Source organism: Theropithecus gelada, chromosome 5 (assembly GCF_003255815.1).
Source record: "Theropithecus gelada isolate Dixy chromosome 5, Tgel_1.0, whole genome shotgun sequence".
In the NCBI taxonomy this organism is placed as follows: domain Eukaryota; kingdom Metazoa; phylum Chordata; class Mammalia; order Primates; family Cercopithecidae; genus Theropithecus; species Theropithecus gelada.
In genome coordinates this window covers 103,155,074-103,176,395 of record NC_037672.1, presented here as the reverse complement: position 1 = coordinate 103,176,395, position 21,322 = coordinate 103,155,074, and the positions used below count along the sequence as shown (strand labels likewise).

Below are 21,322 nucleotides of genomic sequence, written 5' to 3'. Positions count from 1 at the left end.
TCCAGACTCCAGACCTTAGGGTCAGTGCGGGCTCTCCCCTCCATCACCCCTAACTCTCATCTTGATAGCTTAGCCCCACTATCTCCAACATTCAATTAGCCTTTTCTTAGTCACTTTGTAAAACTCTATCAGGCCCCAGTTTCTACCTCTGAAAAAGCTTCTAAACTCATTTTTATTTCCTATTTCTCCAAATCAGCTTACTAATAATTTCAGATTAGTCTTCCTAAAACATGCTTAATTGGGTTTACAACACAGTTATCAATTCCTCTGTTTTAAAACATTTGTTTTTTCCCAGTTGCCTACAGAAAAGACCTCAAATTTCTCAATCTGACAGTTTGCCTGGACAAGACCTATCTTGTCTTACTCCAGTTATTTTTATTTTTATAAGAACCATCTGCTCCTATCAAAAGGAATTAACTCATTTTTAAACTGACCCTATTAGTTAGCTCACCAACTCTTGCTCCTGTGGTTCTCCACTGCTGGGCTGCTCTCCTGACCCTGCCTCCACCTAACCAATGTTTACTCAGTGCAAATCCCATCCCTTCTCTAAGACTTCATGGATCACTTACCCATCCTGAAGTTGTTCATCCACTCATTTTTTTTCAATCTATAAATATTTACTGCTGCTCATGTATAAAGCACTGTATTAGATGCTGGGGATATAGCAGTGAACAAATGAGACAAAATTCATGATTCATAAAGGAGAAAAGTAAACAGGATAAGAAAGGAAAATATATTGTATTAAATATAGGGTTAAATATTATAGGGATAAAACAAAAACAGCAAAAGGAAGATAGGGAATTTTGGGAAGGCTGCAGCACTGGCAATGCCTTACTTATATCTCCTTGATTCTGAATATTCTTTGACATGTGGCAGGCCTTCTGGTGTAAGCATCTCTGATTTTCTACTGAAAGGCTTTCTCTGACCACTGATGCCTGCTCTGCCTACACACAGACAAGGCTAGAAGTGCCAGGAATTAACACTCCCAGGAGCATCCCTTAGCCAGTGTCTAACAGGAATTGAGGAGGGTAAATACTCCTCCCATGGGACAATGTGTTCTGTACAGCCTCCCCAAGGTCCCAGTGGGAAATGATCCCCATTTGGCCACAGAGTTAACCCACTCATTAATGTACCCTCTATTGCCTTCTTTCTCTGTCTCATTTCCCCTTTCCCTTACTGCTATTTCAGGGTATCATCTCCCAAATCAATACCATCTAAAAATCCTTTTTATCAGGCTCTGCTTCTGAGGAATCCAGTCTAAGATCGAGGTGGTGAAGGAAGGCTTTACTGAGTAAAGTCTTGAAGGACATGAAGGAGCAAGCTATGAAGTTATTTTGGGGAAGAGCATTCAAGGCAAAGTAAACAGCAAGAACAAAGAGCTTGACACAGTAGTGCTCCTGGTTTGTTCAAGAAAGAGTGAAGAGGCCAGAAGGTAGAAATAGACGACATCAGTGAGAATGAGGGCCAGCCGCTGTAGGACCTTTTAGGTCATCATGAGTATATTAGGTTTTAATCAGAGTGAGAGGGGAAGCATTGGAGGGTTTTGAGTAGAAGAGTGACTTAATTGGACTCATATTTTAAAAGGATCACTCTGGCTGCTTGGTTGAAACAAGGTAGAGGAAGAGAGATGGGTCACAAGACAGTTGTAAAAGTCCAGGGGGTTATTGACAGGTTCTTGAACCAGAGTGGCAGTAAGAGAGGAGATGAGACATGGTCTAATTCTAGATAAATTTTGAAGGCAGAACTAAATAATGTGCTGATCGATCTAATATGGGAATTAAGAGAAAGAAAAAAGTTAAGGATGACTCCAGGGAATTTTGCCTGAGCAACTGGAAGGTAGAGCTGCCATTTTCTGAGATGAGATAGAATACAATGGAGAAAGTTTTAAAGAGGAAATTAAGAACTCAGTTTTGAACATGCTAAATTTGAGATCCCTTGTAGACAATCAAGTAGAGATTTGAGTGCAGAATTGGAGAAACAAAGGAGGACTTCAGGGAAAATGTCTAGGCTGGAGATAAAAATTTGCCAATCATCAGCATGTAGATGGAATTTAAAGCCATAAACCACATCAGATTTGCAATAGAGCTAATGTGGGCAAAAGAGAGAAGAAGACCACAGGCGGAGCCCTCAATTACTTTAGTGTTTATAGATGAGTATTAACCAGCAAAGGAGACCGAGAAGCAGCAGCCAGAGGATTATGGGGAAAACAAAGAGTGTGTAGAGTCCTGGAAGACAGAAAGCACTGTTTTTGTCAAATGCTGCCAACAGGTCAGGGAAGTGAGTGCCTCCCTCTGCTAATATCTAAAGCAATTAATTGTTGCATAACTAATTAGCACAACTAATCATGACTGCCTTCTGTCATGATCACTTCTAGTGTTGCCTTGAAATAGATCTTTGATTGTTATTTGTGTTTTATGTGTTTGTGAGTCATTTTCTTGGCCACATTATAGACTTTACTAGGGCAAGACTGTGACATAAATTTCCCTGATACCCACGCAGAGCTCAGGAGCAGGCACTGCATGCAATAGGCACTTGACAAACGTTTAATCTTTTAATTTGCATATTCAACGAAAATATCACATTCTTCATGAAATATAGCTCAGTTAATCTGTCTGGAAGTGATCTGTCCTTTCTCTGAACCCCAATTGCACTTATTGTCTGTACTTATCAATTATCACTTTGCATTACAAGTTATCTTCTCATAGTTATAAGAGGCCTCTCACTAAAGATTCTTAGTTTTTTTGATGACACAAAAATGTGTTTCATAGGTCTAAATGACCTAAAATTAATTACTCAATTAACTCACGTAATCATCTACCTTGCCTGTGTCTAAAGTGCCTTATGTAAGTGCATATTAATAAAATAATTATTTTCTTAATATCTGCTTCCTTTCTGGCCCAGTGTTATTGTTTGGAGTCCAGGATTTATGGCCGTGTACTGATATGCATGGCTATTTTGATCTATGCCTGAATAAAGCTGCCTCAACATTGCTGGCATTTCATTAGAGAAGTTTATGGCAATATTATGATAATCACAGCCACTGAAATTTTGTTGCTTATTCTACACACACACACACACACACACACACACACACACACACAGAAAGCAAATGAAAATTGTGGTTTATGCATCATCTCCACTCTGGGAAGTAAAGTAATGAGCACAAGATCATCTTGCCTAGGCTGAGGGATGACTTTCCTGGATATTAAAACAGATCTGCTTAACATATCTATGTTTTTCAATTCTGGGCATCCCAAATCCTACACTGAATTGGGAAATACATTCATTTTTCTCCTCACTTGGTCCATCAGATTCTGATCTGGACTATAGATTATAAAAATTAGAGAACACTGAAGCTGTCCTGAAATGGAGCTTAGGAGCTGTTTATAAATGTAACAACAAGGAGGACAGTTTCCATCATAAAACTGTAGTACAAGGATAAAAATGAATGCCTCATTTTTTTGAATTGAGACTTTCTGAACAAGCAAAGATAAGAGATTTCCTTCCCATAAAAAGAAAATTCATGTACTAGAATATTGATGCATCACTTTCATACCCAACTAAATCTGAATCCAATATGACAGCAAACTCTATGTTTTCCAGGTTGACAAAACAGAAATGTCCCTCCAGGGGAAAATGGGAAAGTAAGTGAAGTGTGATGACTGGGTTTCAGTACTTGAGAAAGAGGCCAGTTAGATATTATGTATCAACATAGTCACATTGTGGTTGGCAACACTGTGCCTTTTATTTTTAAATTTAATGTTTCACATCTATAACCTCCTGTTGGAGGTTAGGAACTACCCTTATTAATACACAGAAAATCAAGAAAAAAATTATTGAGTTTTTTTTTTCTGACTTTATGAGACTTCAAGTATCTGGCCTTATTATGGAGGAACAATGGCCCAGACTAGATAATAAATGCTAGGATTCCACAGAAAGGGTGAAAATCAAGTCTTTGATAAAATAAAGAAATGGAGTTCTAACCTGGACATACAGATTACAGGATTCTTTGTTGTGATGTATCTTACACTTCATGAAAATCGGTATTTGTAAAGGATTGAAGAATATTTGTATCGATAGTTAAAGCAGACTTCCAGCAGCAGTATAACATTTTCAAGTCAGCACCTTAGTTTAGAAAAGCCAGTACAAAGTAGAATGAGAAAGGCAGGTATATTTCTTTTGAGTCATTTCTCCCAGCATCTCAATTATACTTGGCAGGAATTGCTCTGTTTTTCTCAGATTTTTATTTAATGTAGTGAACAAAATCCCTGTTTTTCTCTGGCTTTTAGGGCATCTTTTACTTTGGGATTATCAACCTGGTTTGGATATCTGTACTCACTAAAGTCTGTGAGGTCTTGTGACTGAGGAGTCTGATCTCAGGAACTGCCTTACTCTACAGTAGGTGGGACTGGATCGAATAGGAGATGGAAGTGGAGAAAGGGACTTAGCTTTTTCATCAGTTTGTTTTACAGTTTACATGGATTTCTGGTATTTCAAGCATAGCATGAGAAATAGCCAAGATACACAGGAGATTGTTATACATTTTATACATTATAAAATTTCTTCCAAACAACCTAATGTATACCCTTATTCTTAAAATGTAGTCTCTACCTCTCTGAAAACACAATATTTAAAAATCAATTGGAAAGTTTGGGAGAGTAAACAAGGTAAAGGATCAGAGGAAAAACTTTATCCTTATATGTAAAATTTTACATGTGTATTTAAAAGGGTAATTTAAAGAGAGAAAGAGAGGAAGATGGAAAAATAAAGGCATTATGTTTTCAATTAAAGTTCTTATTTTGAATTAATTGTAGATTCACATGCAGCTGTAAAAAAATGAAACAGAGAGATCCATGTACCCTTTACCAAGTTTCCCCCAAGGGTAACATCTTGCAAAACAATAGAATGTATGCATTGGATTTTGATGTTGTGGGGTAGAATGTATTATAAATGGCATAAGACAATTGTTTGCATAAATAAGACATGTCTGTGAGAAATCAATACCTTAACTCCACTTAGTTCAGGGCACTTTCATGAAAGAGACAGAGTTTTAGAGAGTAGCCAACTTTAAGAAAGTTGTGGTCAGTGAGCCAAGATGAAATGTGTTTTCAGGCCCAGACTACAATCAGAAAATTCTGGAAGTGAGCAGAGATGGGAAGAGTAGCTGGGTGATTTAAAAAGAAAGAGAGAGAGAATTCCACAGTTGCCTATTAAGCAAAAATGAAAGACCATTCTTTCTGGAAATAGTAGATGTCTTTTAGTGAAGGTAACAGCTGGAGAAAACAATTTTGACAAGAGTCCTCTGTGAACATTGAAAATTCATGCTCAAAGATATTTGCTTACATCTGGTTTCTTCTATCTGTTATGTGGGCAAAATTTTCACAAATAACTTTGAGAAGCTTCATTTATCTATCTATCCACCTACCTATCTAGGAACACTGGCTATATTTTGATAATTACTAGATAAAATATTTTTGCCTTGGTCCTTTTATCTTGTATTTCAGTGAGCTACTATAACAGTAATTCTGTCCTTTGCTCAATGAAAGTAGCAAAATTTCATTACATTTCATTGTCTGAATTCCTGTTATGGACAAGTGTGGGTCTGAGGAGCTGGGCTGGGAGAGAAGGGTGGTAAGAGTATTCAGATAGAACTGAGGGTCATCTCAAAGAGTGCATCTAGGGAGTAACGCTAAAATTTAGAACCAAGCAGTGCACCAGGGCTGCTGCAGAGCCGCTAGGCACTGTATAATTTCTGGGAGTACCGCTCCACAGCAAGACAGCTAGGGGCTGGATATAGAGGTATAACCTAGCTTTGAGGTGTTGTGACAGACACCAGGGATGCCCAACCAGCTAGAAAGGATCGGAAGAGAGGGCAAGATATGGAACCCTGGAAGATTCCCATGACATGTGCTGAAGCTGTAGTTCCTGTTGTATAGGACAGCAATGGGCTCACACTGGTGAAGGAGCAGCCATGAAAAACACAGCAAAGGGATATACAAGTTTCACTGAATACTTTGGCAGTAAATATAGCTTAAAATGCATAGGATGTCAATGGAACTTTCGCTATCTCTTTATTATATACCAATTTTCATTGTATTACGGTCTTTGAACAGTATTTTTATTATTATAGTACATCTATATCCCCCTCCTCCCTGTCTCCTTTCAGGGATACTTGAATCTATACTGCGTTCTCTGGGAGTTGGTGAGCTCTCTTCACATGCAGCCTTCTCTGTCAGGGTTGACATGATGGCTGACGCTATAGCAACTTGGTTTGAGGTGGGGGATACAAGCAGGAAGCTGAATGCCTGAGCCCTGGAGTGCCTTCCCTCCCTTGCTCCTTTGAAGAAGGGGTCAGTTGAGAATTTTCCCTCCCTAACTCCCTCTCTTTTGTGTTTCCCTATCCCGGGGCTTTCCTCACCCACTTTGGACCCTGAGGGAGAGATTTTGTAGGATGTAACACAGAACAATTGCTCAATACGGTCCCCACCATCCTGACATTGAAACAGCCCACTGCTAACCAAAGTACGACTGATAACACCAGTAATGGGCACCATTTTACATTCAAGAACTCTGAATTCAGAGAGCGCATGAACATCAAATTTATGGTCCTTTATTTTAATAAATTTTTTAAAATTTCTATTTAAATCAATATTTGTTATTTATGGCTGAAAATAAAATGTGTAAATATATTGTTGTCTTCAGAGGAAAATATTCCTTAATGGCATACAGTCAGCCCTCTGAATCCTTGAGTTCCATGTCTATAGAATCAGTCCTCTGTGGATCAAGAATATTCTAAAAAATACATCTGTATTGAACAGACTCTTTCTTGTCATTATTCCCTAAACAATATAGTATAACAACCATTTACATGGCATTTACATTGTATTAGGTATCATAAATAATCTAGAGATGATTTAAAATACACAGGAGGATGTATGTAGGTTATATGCAAATGTAACCATTGCATTTCATATCAGACACTTAAGCTTCCATGTATTTTGGTATCCTTGGTTGGTCCTGGAATCAATGCCCCACAGATACTGAGGGACAATTGTGTATGGTATAATTACAATTCCAGAAAATATTTCAGTATGTTTGTATAAACAATAAGCCAAAATAATTATTGTGCTTATTTCTAAGTGGCAAGACTACTGGTGATTATTTGCCTCTATATATTGTTTCTAGTGAAAATTATTTATATAATGTTGCCATATAGTGTATCAAAATTTTAACAGAAAATTCCAATTGGATTTCTGCCAATACAAAATTATATTTTTTAAACCATTTTTTAGCAAGCACAAATTTTTGAGCATAAGGCACATTATTAAACCAAATATGAGCAAATTCAAAATAAATACACATAACTTTCTTGTTATAGAAATAAAATCTACCAAGTGTGCATTCAAACACATACACTTAAAATATCGTTGGAAGGGTAAAAAGATGCTGGTACTGGAGTTTGCCTCTAGAGGAGGAAAGCGAGTAGCTGAGGGGTTCTATAGCCCCCTTGGGATCTTTGGTAGATTTGCACTATATGAATTTTAGCAACTGAAAATAATTTAAAAACAAAGAAAAATAAAAATAAGTATAGTACTCAAATTCCTCCAGCTATTCCTTTCAATCACTTTTTGTCCTTTCCATTGTTAGATTAGTCTACTCTAGTTTGATTTATTTTGACTTATAGCCAAAAACATAGAGTATCTCTCATTACCCTGTTTGGATAATAAATAACTAGAACCTGTTTCCCCACTAAATGTTTCAACACTAACTGTTGTGAATAACATTTGCCTTCTTTGTAAAACCTCTCACAATGCTGCTATTAAAGAAGAAGTAACTGCTGAGTGTGATATATTATTGGTTCAGTAAAGGTCTGACACAGAAAAGCCTTGAAGTTAAGATAAACGTTTACAGCACGATTGTCATAGAACAGTTGTCAGTCAAGGGTTGAATCCAATCATTTGTTTGTACACTGATTCATTCACAAAAAGTTCACTCAGGTAAGCCAGGTACATCTGGTACTTTCCTCAGTTTTCAACTTCTTCATCCAATTTTCACTTACATAAAAGACTTGTTTTGTTCTGTTTTTACTGGGAGTGGTCTGAGTTTGATTTTTTATAGAGAAAAGATGATGAATCCTATGATACCCAAATTCTCTCCTAGGTTAACCTGTAGTTGTAAAATATTTATTGATGTTGCCCCAGGTTTAGCTAAGCATGGTTTGCAGATTGTTGCTATAGTTATCTGAAAATTGTGTGTGTTAATTTACAAATTTTGTCAGTGATGACAGGTGGTTTGTGCTCAAAGACACTGGTAGTCAAATGTCCAGAAGGGAGGTGAGAACAGGAAAGAACTAATGAACATTGAAAAGGTGGTGAACTGAATGAACTGGTGGTGTCAACTAAGTACCTCAGCACTCATTTAAATGCTTATGAGAGTCATGAGTACCCGAACATTTATTTGTTTAATCAAAGGTTAAAAGTTTTGAGAAGTGGGAAAAAGGCAGATCTGACATGAGAATTCTGAGAACCTTAAGACAATTGCTACTACCTTAGTCAAGAGAACTATTAGAATGAAATTAAAGTCCACAATGAGGAAGGCAGAGAGCAGACAGGCATTGAAAGACACCTAAACAACAAGGTACCAAGTGTGAAAAATCAACAATCTATAAACAATTCAAATAAAACAACCTAGAGAATGTGAGTTAGAACTGTGAGAATTGTAATTCACAGCATTGAGAGCAAAAGCCAAATGTGCCAAATAAACGACCATAAATGTTACTATAATGGAAAAGTTTTACTTGACAGTCTAAGACACCAATCTGAGAACTGCTTGTAAGAGTTTCGTACGAAGCCAAAAACAAGTAAAGAAAAATAACAAAAAGTAAAAACACAAACGAAAATTGGAGAGCATATAGAAGAATACAGCTCAGCAATGACATTCATTTTAGTGGGGCTAGTTTGACTCACCAATGTAGCAGATTATTTAAATTGGCAACATTTTCATACTGAATAAACTCATTCCATTTGATACAAATGTGGACTAATAATTCAAAGGAAGACTTTTCTTGTATGTTTGGTGTTTTTGTCTGGTTGTTTGCTTGTTTCTTCTGGAGACAAGGTTTTGCTCTGTCTCCCAGTCTGCAGTACAGTGGTGTGATTATGGCTCACTGCAGCCTCAACCTCCTGGGCTCAAGCGATCCTCCCACCTCAGCCTCCCAAGTTGCTTGGACTACAGAAGCAAGCCACCACACTTGGCTATTTTTTTCTTTTTAAATAGGGATGAGATCTCCCTATGCTGCCCAGGCTGGTCTCAAACTCCTGGCCTCAAGCAATCCTCCTGGTTGTGCTGATCTTCCCAAAGTGCTGGGATTACAGGTGCGAGCCACTGCAACTGGACATGTTTTTTACTGTATTTTATATTGATCATTAGCTAATCACAAGGACAGATTTTTGATAAATTGTGCTTATTTTGAAACATGCTTTAGTCACAAATGCTCTTATACCTAGTAAATATTTTATATTTAATTTAAAAATAGACAGTGAATATAGATGATTCCTTAAGGATCGAGGAAAAGGATTTTTTTGGCTTGTTTGTGTTTGATTTTGGTTTTTAAGATAGTAGATAATGGTGCTATGAAATATTCGATAAGGAGGGTAAACTAATTATTCAGGAGACAGAAAGGACACAGGCCAGAGTAAAACCCTTAAGTCTGAGGGGGTAGAATCCACTGCACTAGCAGAGAGGTCATCCTTCAGTAGAAGCGGGAACCATTGCTTCTGGTATTAAGAGGAAGCCACCTTACACAGGTAGAGATGCAGCTGGTTGGTAGATTTGGTGTTGGGAGTGTGCACATCTTATTGTTTTTAGTTTTTCTATGAAATGATGGGAAAGGGCATAGGCTGAGAGAAGAAAAGGGGGTGTTTGACATGTGAGGAAAAGGATGTGAGAGAATCTCCTCAGAAACATTACTGGGGGCCCCAGTAGCAAGTGGTCATGAATTTTATAAGAGATTAATTCTGCTGCACAGGTGAAGATGTGAAGTAGATGAAAAATTGAACCTCACCCGAGTAAGTTGCTGCAGGGGAGTAAATGGAAAGAAAGAGAGAAAAAAGAACTGAGATCATTTGCAAGGAGTGATTATAATGAAGGACCCATAGAAATTAAAGCATCTTTGGGCCGGATGAAGAGTGAAATGGTAGTAAGGTCCATAGCTTGGAGGTCTCGGCGCCATCAGAAGGTTGTCAGAAATGGTACCAGTGGGAGTAGGCTTAGGCATCAGAGAATAGTAAGCTTGAAATTCTGATTTTGAGGGGATGAAGTTGCTGGTAATGACAAGTTCTAGGTTATGACCCTGGCATGAGTGGCTGAATGGGATTGAGGAAAGATTGTTGGATATGAAAAAGTGAAAGAACTGAGAGGCCCGAATGTTGCATGGGTTATTTGGTTATTTGCATGAATATTGAAATCACCTAAAAAAGATGTCAGAATTAGGGAGGGGAGAGAGAGAGAGAGAGAGAGTGAGAATACGTAGACACAGTGGGCTAGGTTCCAAATTTTTCAAAGAATAAGAATTAACAGGTAGGACTGTACCATGAGGAAAGGCAGATAGTGACAGAGTCTGATGCCATGTGCATTTAAAATCAACATTTTAATAAGTATGTAAATGAACATGTTAGTAAACATTGATATCTGTCAGAATAGCAGTTATATCAAATACATCTGGTTTATATGTTAATAAAATGAAATAAAACACACCAGAAAACATTTATATACTTAGCAATGGCACTAAAGAGCAAATTTTTATCATGACCATCAATATTACTTCTACTCTACATCACAAATAAGAAATTTCCAGGTTTTCAGAAAGTGCCTGGTAATTCTGGCACTGCGGGAGGGAACTGTGGAGGATTAAACGAGAACGCTAATGAAGTGTTTGGAGCAGGATCTGACATATAGTCAGTACTAAATAAAAGTCATGAGGCAGTCAAACTGAAGACGACTTCCTGTGTAAGAAAAGGCTTCCATGCCTTCTTTGCTACTCCTCTTTAAACATTTTTTGTATCAGAAATGCCTTGACCTATACTGGTTTTCCCTAATTTGTAGTCCAGATCGTTTTTTAAAAAATATTTCTGAGAAGAATACTGTATTAAGAAATATAAAATCTGCTCCTGAATGTTGTAAGTAGTTGGGGGCACAACAGGCTAGAAATGCTTTTATAATCATGGGTAACATATTAAAATACCAGTCTCAGAATCAGTAAAGTTGGATATATTTGACTAAACATGGCAAAAACAAAATAAACATACATCTTAAACAAGGTTAGAAACCAAAAGACTTACCAGAAAAATTATTTGCAACATGTAGGATGGAAAAAGAATATCTCTAATATACAGAAAGTTCTCATAAAATAATAAGAAAAATGTTAAACCATCATTTTTTAAAAGAGCAAAAAACATGCATATGAATAACAGAAAAAGCCACTGAATATATGAGAAGATATTTGTCAGAAGGAGTCAAAAGAACATTTATGAAATCAATAATTCTCAGCATTAAAGAGGATGCAGAGAAAATGCTCTCTGAATCATTATTAATAGGAATGGATATTAAAATCATATTGACTTTCTGTTTGGCAGTTGTCCGTTTTATTCAAAATCTTAAATATGCATACCCTTTGACCTGGCAATTCAATTTCTAGGAATTTATTCTAAGGATATAAGGAAACAAACACCCAAAACATCTTAGCCACTGTAATAGTAGACAGATATTGAAAAATATTAGTACTCATGAAAAGATACATGTAACAGATTTCTGGATGAAACAAGTATGTTACAAGATATTATTTGTAGTTTTGATCACATTTATGTAAAAATATATGTGTTTGTGTATGTATGTGTATATGTATATGTATATGTAAGTGTTCAAATAGATATCTGAAGGGATATGTCTGATCGTGTTAATGGTAATTTTCTTTGACCGTGGAATTTCTGATCATTTTCACTTTCTAGCTTCTGCTTTTCTATATTGTTTGAATTGTGTATTTACAACCCTAATGATAAGTATCACTACTTAGAGTCTTTGCCCTTGTAGTCCACTTTGCCTGGACCATTCTGTTACCTACTTCAGTTCTCTGCTCAATGTCCTCCACTGGAAAAGTCTTCATTTGACACCCTATTTGAAATAGAACGACCACCCCTTTGTCCCCGTATTTATTTTTTTCTTTTCCTTTTTTTTTTTTTTTTTTTTTTTGAGACTGAGTCTCTCTCTGTTGCCCAGGCTGGAGTGCAATGGCGTGATCTCGGCTCATTGCAACCTCCATCTCCCGGGTTCAAGCAATTCTCCTGCCTCAGCCTCCCAAGTAGCTTTATCCCTGTAATACAAGTAGGATTACAGGCGTGTGCCACCATGCCCAGCTAATTTTTTGGTATTTTGTAATTTTGTAGAGATGGGGTTTCACCATGTTGGCCAGGCTGGTCTTGAACTCCTGACCTCAGGTGATCCACCTGCCTCGACCTCTCAAAGTGCTGGGATTCCTTCCAGGCATGAGCCACCGTGCCTGGCCTTGTCCCCATATTTCATTCCTTTTCCCTGCTTTAGTTTTCTCAGCTATACTTCACACCATAAAACATATCTTAACTGTGTTTGCTTATTTATTTATTGTGTATTGTCTGACTCCTCCTTTTCTGTACTAGAAAGTGAACTCCACAAGGGCAGGACTTTGTTTTGTACTAAACTGTAACCCCAGAGCTGAGAACAGTGCTGTTTTGGGGAGAAAGACACATCATCCCGCTGATACACCTGAGTGCTTCAATTTCATGGTGCTAGTGATCCTATTTAGGATATGAGAGAGAAAAATTTGAAAAAAATTTAAAATCTCAAATATGCATTTACCTTTTTATTTCTCAGGGGCTGAACCACTTCCCTAACACACAGCTCTAGATCATTGAGATAATCCTTTTCCGTCTGTATCAGCTCCTTGATGATCTTTTCCCGCTTTGCCATCATCCTCTTCATTTGATGCTCTTCCTCTGAGGTTAAGGTCTCAGCTACAGAACACTCACCCTGTGGAGTCATCTTTTCTGTTAAATGAAAACATATACAGGTGAGGCATTCTGTTGAGGTTTCTTTTTCCCTCATTACAAACAAACAACGCCTCCGCAGGACTTTGTTAACAAGGAAAAGGGCTGAAGGTATCTTCATGATTTGTTCTTAGGAAGTGATATATGGACATTCCCCTACAAAACTATGAGCAAGAGGAAAAGTAGGAGCGAACTTCTTCTAACAAGTGAGTTAAATGATACTCAATTATCGTGGCTTCTTTAAAATATCCCATTGCTAGTAGCTTAGCCTATAAAGCCAGTATTCAGCCTGGAGGTCAAATACATTAAAAAAACAGTTCAGAACTTCCGTTCACATTTGCTTTTAAATCAAGGAAGAATTTTAATTAGTAAATGAAGTGCCTCTAATTTTGTTTGTCACTGTTATTAAAAATAATTACCTCTCATTCTCAGTGGGTAATATCCAAATCTCAATGAAATGGAAAACAATTGCATGATTGGAGTTTTTCTTTTCAGTTCACTATCAGACTCCATAAGGAGTGAAGCAGTGGTGGATTAAATAAATTTCAACTGAAATTTTTCATGGTTCATCTTTTATACTAAGCATAACTTGTTATTTCAAAATTCTTGAACTGTCAAACAGAAAGTTTTAATTTAAAAAGTCACAGTACTGGGGAGATAATGAGATAAATGGTAAGCCTCACACATAGCAAAAGTTTATATGAAGTATTTAAGTAAGAGAGCTAAATATCTTCAAGGACGAACTCCCCACAGCAATGTAAAATTTTGGAAGCCACAAACCAGATCACAGACCATGAAATCAAAGGGGCGATAAACATCAGGGCAGTGTGTGAGTCTGTGTATGTAAGAGTGTGTGTAAATAGATTTGCTTCAAGCTTGAAGCTTAATTTTCATCTTAGTCTCTGCAGTTGCAGAAGTAATTATATTTCATTTAAAGTTAATATGATTCTAGTAACTGGTATATGAGACATCTTCAATGTTGACACCACTCCCTGAGAACATGGAACTTTACAAAAGGGCCTATAAAGAGTCTGTACAGTAAAAAATAAATGTACAAGTCACAATATATGCAAGTGGAAATAAAGAGTGTTTTCTTGGCTGACTCCAGGAACAAAGCTAAGACAACTAGAGAAACAATATAGTAGAGGAGTTAATGGTGTGAGGTCAAGAGACTGCCCCAGGAATGTGAACAGACACTTTAAAAAGTAATGAGCTCTCTCTCTGGCCCACTGACTTCAGCATTTCAGGCAGAGGCTCAATATTCAAAAATCTGTGGAGAGTAATTCCAACATCAGTTTGGAAGCTATACTAGGTTGATCTTTGGACAATCCAGACCTGCAGGTGAGCATGTTTCGGAATCATTTGCCTCCTACCAATCCTTCCTTCATTAGGAAAGCAGGAAGTTTTGACAAATAGCATCCAAAAGCACATGGTTTTATGAGATTTGGGCTATTTAGTGCTAAAGAAATAATCCACATGAGGCCGGGCGCGGTGGCTCATGCCTGTAATCCCAGCACTTTGGGAGGCCGAGGCGGGCAGATCACGAGGTCAGGAGATCGAGACCACCCTGGCTAACACGGTGAAACCCCGTCTCTACTAAAAATACAAAAAATTAGCCGGGTGTGTTGGCGAGTGCCTGTAGTCCCAGCTACTTGGGTGGCTGAGGCTGGAGAATGGCGTGAACCCAGGAGGCAGATCTTGCAGTGAGCTGAGATCGTGCCACTGCACGCCAGCCTGGGCGACAGAGCCAGACTCCGTCTCCAAAAAAAAAAAAAAAAAAAAAAAAAGAAAAAGAAAAAAGAGAAAAGAAATAATCCATATGAGCTATATAAGAACAGATAATCTATTCAAGGAGAGAGAATGAATGCATGAGATGTCCTGGAGCCCTCAAATCTTGATCTACATTATGAGAATTTGGGGGTACTTGCTAATTTGTGTTTTTGTTTTTTGTTTTTTTTCAGAAACAGGTTCTCACTCTGTCACCCAGGCTGGAATGCAGTGGTGCAATTGCAACTCACTGCATCCTCAAACTTCTGGGCTCAAGCAATCCTCCCGCCTGAGCTTCCCGAAGCATCGGGATTACAAGTGTGAGCCACTGCACCAGCCTAATTTGTAATATTTTTATTGGAAAGTAGAAGCAGCTTGCCTCTCAGTGCCCCAAATTTGAAAAAGCAAGTTACAATCAGGTGTCATTACAATGAATTATTTTGGATATGAAAGAGGAAGACAGGACACCTTATGAGGGGAGCTACAGTGAAGAGGCTGCATCTACCACCATTGTGGCCCTTTCTTTTTAAACATGTGTATATTCAAGATGTACAACATAATATCTTGATGTATGTATACATAGTGAAATGATTGGGTAGGGGGTGGGAGACTGAGGGCAGAAAGGTGTGAGGGAGGGCCTTTACTCCTGGGGTATGTGAAATAGAGCACAGGAGGAAATCTCACAAGTAAGAGAGGTGACAAACCAGTATGGACACTGCCCAATTATCACTTAAAGTTTCCTTGAAAATAAAAATGATGCTGATGAAAAACTGCTCTGACTGACATTTGCTTTTCCAGGTTCTAAACTTCTTATGCCTTATAAGATTAATCTATCAATTATTTGGGATCCTAGCAAGGAGAAGGAAGTTTTTCCTGATCGTCGGCAAAGGAATATCCCTAAAACGTGGATTTGGGTTACTTTTAGTTCTCAATTCCAGGACTCAATCACTATGTTAAGTTAACCTGCTTCACAGACATTTCCGTTGTTGCACTTTAAAATGTACCACGTCAGATTGTGTCAATTAAAAACTGCTTACATTTTCCAATACTGCTCAACAACTTGTTGAGAACGAATTTGTGGGGGCAAGGTGGTGGAAGTGTCAGTGAAAATACTCAACTTCTCCCTCAGGTATAAAAATCTCTCAGGGAATTTAGAGTTGAGCAACCTTATGAGATATCTTTGCTTGCTCTTTTGACTCAAGTTTATGGTAGGAACAAAGACTTCACTTGCATCATTTTATGGTCAGGTTTCTGAACTCTTCCTATGTTTGCATTTCTTAAACCTACAAACTCTCTGCTATGCATTGTGGACACATTTTGTTTTTATAAGATCTTGCTCTGCATTTAAACATTTTATCTTTTAAAAGTTAGTTATACCTAACTTTTATATATAAAAGTATTTGTAACTCATCAATATTACCAACATATATAACCCAAATCAGCAGTCAGCTATAGCCCGTCTTTTATTTCTGGATGAAGCAACAGAGGGGGCCTGGCACGGTGGCTCATGCCTTTAATGCCAACACTTTGGGAGGCCAAGGTGGGCGGATCACCTGAGGTCAGGAGTTTCAGATCGGCCTGATCAACATGGAGAAATGCTGTCTCTACTAAAAATATAAAACTAGCTGGGTGTGGTGGTGCATGACTGTAATCCCAGCTACTTGGGAGGCTGAGGCAGGGGAATCACTTGAACCCACGAGGCTGAGATTGCAGTGAGCCGAGATTGCACCATTGCACTTCAGCCTGGGTGACAGAGTGAGACTCCGTCTCAAAAAAAAAAAAAAAAGAAAGAAAGAAAAAGAAAGAAAGAAAAAGAAAAAAGAAAAAGCAGCAGAGAGGCTATTTAGGAAAGAAGGAAAAATAGTTTTAAGAATAAATGTTTTCCAATAATATGCATATAATAAAACACAATGTCAAAGCCGAAGTGAAACTAAGGTTAAAAAGATATTCAGATTGCTATAACAGAAATATGCAGCTGTATATTAAAGCAGTACCATGTAATTGACTTCACTCTGTATTTCTTTCACACTCAAGCTTTATTTTTCCAGTGGTGGTGTGAATTTTTACTATTCTAGCCACAAAATTCATTAATAATATATGTGGAGATTTCTGGCCAAGGAAGTTTATATAAAAAGAGGTTGTTGCAGTTTGAGAAAAGGATAATCTGACTTGAGATCAGCTCTACCACTCAACTGTGAGAACACAGTAGAGTAATAACTATTAGTTATCCTCACAGAGCCTTGGTTTCCTTACCTGTAAACTATGCATGAAAACCATCACAGTGTGATCATGAAGATTGAATTAAATGAGCAGCTGCATGTGGAAGTTCCTTGAGATCTTTAAAACAATGCAAAGGTTAACTATTTCTGTGGGAATGGGAACAATAGGGTTACTTTCTCTACAGTCTCAAACTTTCCCACCGTCTGGAGCAAACAATTATCCTATTATTTTGTGGTTATCAACTTGTCAAGAAAAAAATGCATGACTCTAAAGTGGGTGGACAGCTAGTTCAGTTGGAAGAGGAAGAGCAAAAGAAATAGGGATGCTGCTTTCAGAGGAAAGTCAGAACAAAGCTGGGGTTTAGAATTCTGAGCAGTTTATCTGGCCTAGGTATATGCATCAGGAGAACCTTGATCTCTTAGAGAAGTGCAACAGCACCCAAAGGCAAAGGGGTGTTGGGGGAGGACTGAAGACAATCTTCATTGATAGCCAGGTTTTGCTTAGAATTTGTCCTATCCTCTTTATCCTTTCATCTTGCTTTTGCCACTACTACTGCCATTTGGGGGTGAATTTAAGGAGAGGTAATTTCTTTCTTTCTTTGTAAATTATAAAATAATATACACTTGTGATATCTATCTAGATAGGTTATATATAGAGATAGAAATAGCTATAGCTATAGATAGATATGGATACAGATCGAGAGAGAGAGACAGATGTAGATATAGTAGGGGTTTAAGTGCATAGCCTTGGGAGCCAGATTGCCTGGGTTCAAACTCCACCACTACCATTTATTAGATCTATTACCTCAGACAAGTTACTTAGCTCTTCCTGTATCAATTTTCTCATATGTAAGTTAAGGATAATGTTACGTCAGTAAAGCCTTATAAAGTGATTTTGAAGATTAAATTAGTTAATGTCTGTAAAACACTTGTAACAGTGCCTGGCATTATAGTGGATATCTTGTAAATGTTTTATTGTTATTAGATGCAATCCCTATTTATTAATTACAATGTGATAATTACTGTATTATTGATTGTATTCTAGTTTAGTGTATAGCCTTCTCAAAATATCTCCATGCACATACAAATACACGTATTTACAGAAGTTCAGTTTTTTGTTTGTTTTATTTTTTAACAATAACAAGCTCACATACATATTCTTCTGCAACTTGCTTTTGCAACTATAACAGTATATAGTAGGGATCTTTTTTTGTAACATCAGCATAATTGTGTCAGACACTGCTGTTGCCTGCTCAATATCTATTTTCCCATTTGTTTTTCATGAACTGAACCATAAATAGATAAAAATATTTAATTATTGGACAATTTTTAAATCAAGAGTGGGAAAAGGGAACATACTTAGGAAATATATCCAGATAAAGGATCCGAAAACGAAACGCACTAAGTAAAAATAATGCTCCAAATAAAGAGACATCAATAAAATGATTTGTCTCAGCCTTGGTGGTGATCAATAGAAAAAAAAATAGCATCCCTTAACAATTCAAGGACACTAACTGGCTGTCACATGGATTTGAGGTCTGGAATTATTGAATGCTTAACAAATAAATACTAAGGGCTTACTATGAGCCCAAAATCATCTTAGGCTCTGGGGATATGGCAATTAAAAAAAAATCATAAAACAAATTCCTTTCCTCATGGAACTTAACTTCTAGTTGGGGAAGAAGAACACAAATAATTTAAACAAGTTATTTAGTATACTAAAAGGTGGTAAGTGGCATAGAGAAAAATAATGCTATGAAAGCTGCTAGGAAGAGCTTAAAAAACGTGCAATTTTAATTAAGATGGCAGGAAAAGCCTGAAATTGAGTTGAAAGGTGAGAGAATCATGCAGTTATCTGCGGGAGGTGGTTTTTAGCAGATGAATTGGTCAGTGGAAAACCTTAAGGTGAGGATGTGCATGGCCTGTTTAAGGATCAGGAAGCAGACCAATGTGTGGGCAGGTGGGAGAACATTGGGGACTGGATAAGCGATTTGGTGGACAGGACAGCTTGGGAGAGATTGTGGAGAATTGTAAGTATTTTAAACATTTAAACATTTTTGTGATATTGCAGAAAAGCTAAAGATATTAATGAACTTTAGATGTTTTTAAATTAAGGATATATGTTAAAATTTCAAGGCCAACCATTAAAATAATAAAATAGCATGTAAAATTTCAAAACCAGTAGAGGAAAGAAAGCAATTCAGCAGAAGAAAGGAGAAAACCGAAAGAGAAAAATAAGTACAAGGCAGTCGATCCAAATCTATACGTAATCATAACTCAAATGACCATATTATCAAACTGTATTCAAAAAACAACTATATGCCATTTACAGTAGAGCACGTAAGCACACAGGAAGATGAAAGTAAAATCTATATATACTGAGCAAATACTAATTAAAGGAAGTGTGGGATATAGCTATTTTATACGTATAAAATAGACTTTAAGGCAAAAATAAAAGCTGGCACTATCTAGTGATAACGTGTTCCATTCATTAGGAAGATATGAAAATTCTAATTCTGTATGTACTGAATAACATGCTTTTAAAACGAGAAGCAAAAAGTGAAAAAGCTGAAGGTAGAATTTGACAAATCAGCCTTAATAGTGATATTTTAAACGTAACTCTCAGAAACTAATAGACTGTTAGGACAGAGAATATTTACTCAGGCCGGGCGCGGTGACTCAAGCCTGTAATCCCAGCACTTTGGGAGGCTGAGACGGGCGGATCACGAGGTCAGGAGATCGAGACCATCCTGGTTAACCCGGTAAAACCCCGTCTCTACTAAAAAAAATACAAAAAACTAGCCGGGCGAGGCGGCAGTAGCCTGTAGTCCCAGCTACTCAGGACGCTGAGGCAGGAGAATGGCGTAAACCCGGGAGGCGGAGCTTGCAGTGAGCTGAGATCCGACCACTGCACTCCAGCCTGGGCGACAGAGCGAGACCCCGTTTCAAAAAAAAAGAAAATATTTACTCCTACAATATAACTGATGGGTCACAGAAGAAATGACTAAAGTAAATAGAAGATATCTGTTATAAGGATAAGAAAAATATTGCAAATTAAAACGTGGAATTTAGGTAAAGCACTGCTTACAGAAAATTTATAGACTTAAGTTCACATACAAGAAAAGAAGCAAGAGTGAAAATGATTTGACTCTTAACTAAATAATTTAAAAAAAAAACAAATACAATAAGCCAAAAGAAAACAGAATAAAGGAAATAAAGAATAAAGCTTACTGAAATTGAATAGAAATTCAAGTCAGGCTTCAACTGTTCCTCGCAGCTACATTGCAAGGAATACGAGATTTTTTTTTTTTTTTTTTTTTGAGACAGTGTCTAGCTCTGTCACCCAGGCTGGAGTGCAGTGGCATGATTTTGGCTCACTGTAACCTCTGCCTCCTGGGTTCAAGTGATTCTCCTGCCTTAGCCTCCTGAGTAGCTGGGATTACAGGCGCCTGCTACCACACTCAGCTAAATTTTTGTATTTTTAGTAGAGACAGGGTTTCACTGGGTTGGCCAGGCTGGTCTCGAACTCCTGACCTCAAGATCTACCTACCTCAGCCTCCCAAAGTGCTGGGATTACAAGCGTGAGCCACCACGCCTGGCCATAGGAATACAAGATTTAAAAAAATCCTAAAACACACCATAATTATATCCACAAAGTCTTGAGATATTGAAATTATTAGAGATATAAAAAGGGTATTTACTAGGTGTAAAAAACAAGTAATGGTTTGAAATTGTGAGCAAGAAACAAGAGACTATAAAATTGATCAAGTGGATTTTAAAAGATAATACAGAATCTTAAAAGCTCATAATAATTAAAACTTAATTATTTTGTTTAATCAATAAATGACTAAGTTGAATAAAGAGTTGAGTTGTATAATGAACTAAATAGTAAATTATACAAAGTTAAAGGGACTAATGAACAAGCCAAGAAAATTTTACAGAGTGCAATAGACACGTAAAATATGTGAGAGAAGTTAGGAGATGTTGAGGATTGAATAAGAAGGTACAACTGATGTTTACTTGGAGATCTAGAGGGTATAATAGAGAATATAAGGAAGAGCATTATTTGAAGTGCTAAAAGCTGGGAGCTTTTCAGAATTTTTGAAAAATGCTAATCCTGAGTTCATTCCAAGATGGCCAACTACATGCAAGCAGGAGGAACATATCCCACCAAGTGACCAAAACACTGGGAAGACTGGTGCGCTCCTAGTAAATCTTCAAAGAAAAGGCATTGAGAGGGGACAGAAGGAAGCCACAGAT

General features: G+C 37.4%; 1 protein-coding gene across 1 annotated transcript in view; it reads right to left on the bottom strand.

Annotated features, from left to right (window-relative positions):
- Nucleotides 1-21,322, bottom strand: part of ARHGEF38 (Rho guanine nucleotide exchange factor 38) — a 125,335-nt gene that overhangs the window by 73,842 nt on the left and 30,171 nt on the right. The window contains exon 2 of the mRNA XM_025386214.1: nt 12,889-13,076. Coding sequence (XP_025241999.1) covers nt 12,889-13,076 — 188 coding nt within the window. The remainder of the gene's footprint in view (nt 1-12,888; nt 13,077-21,322) is intronic.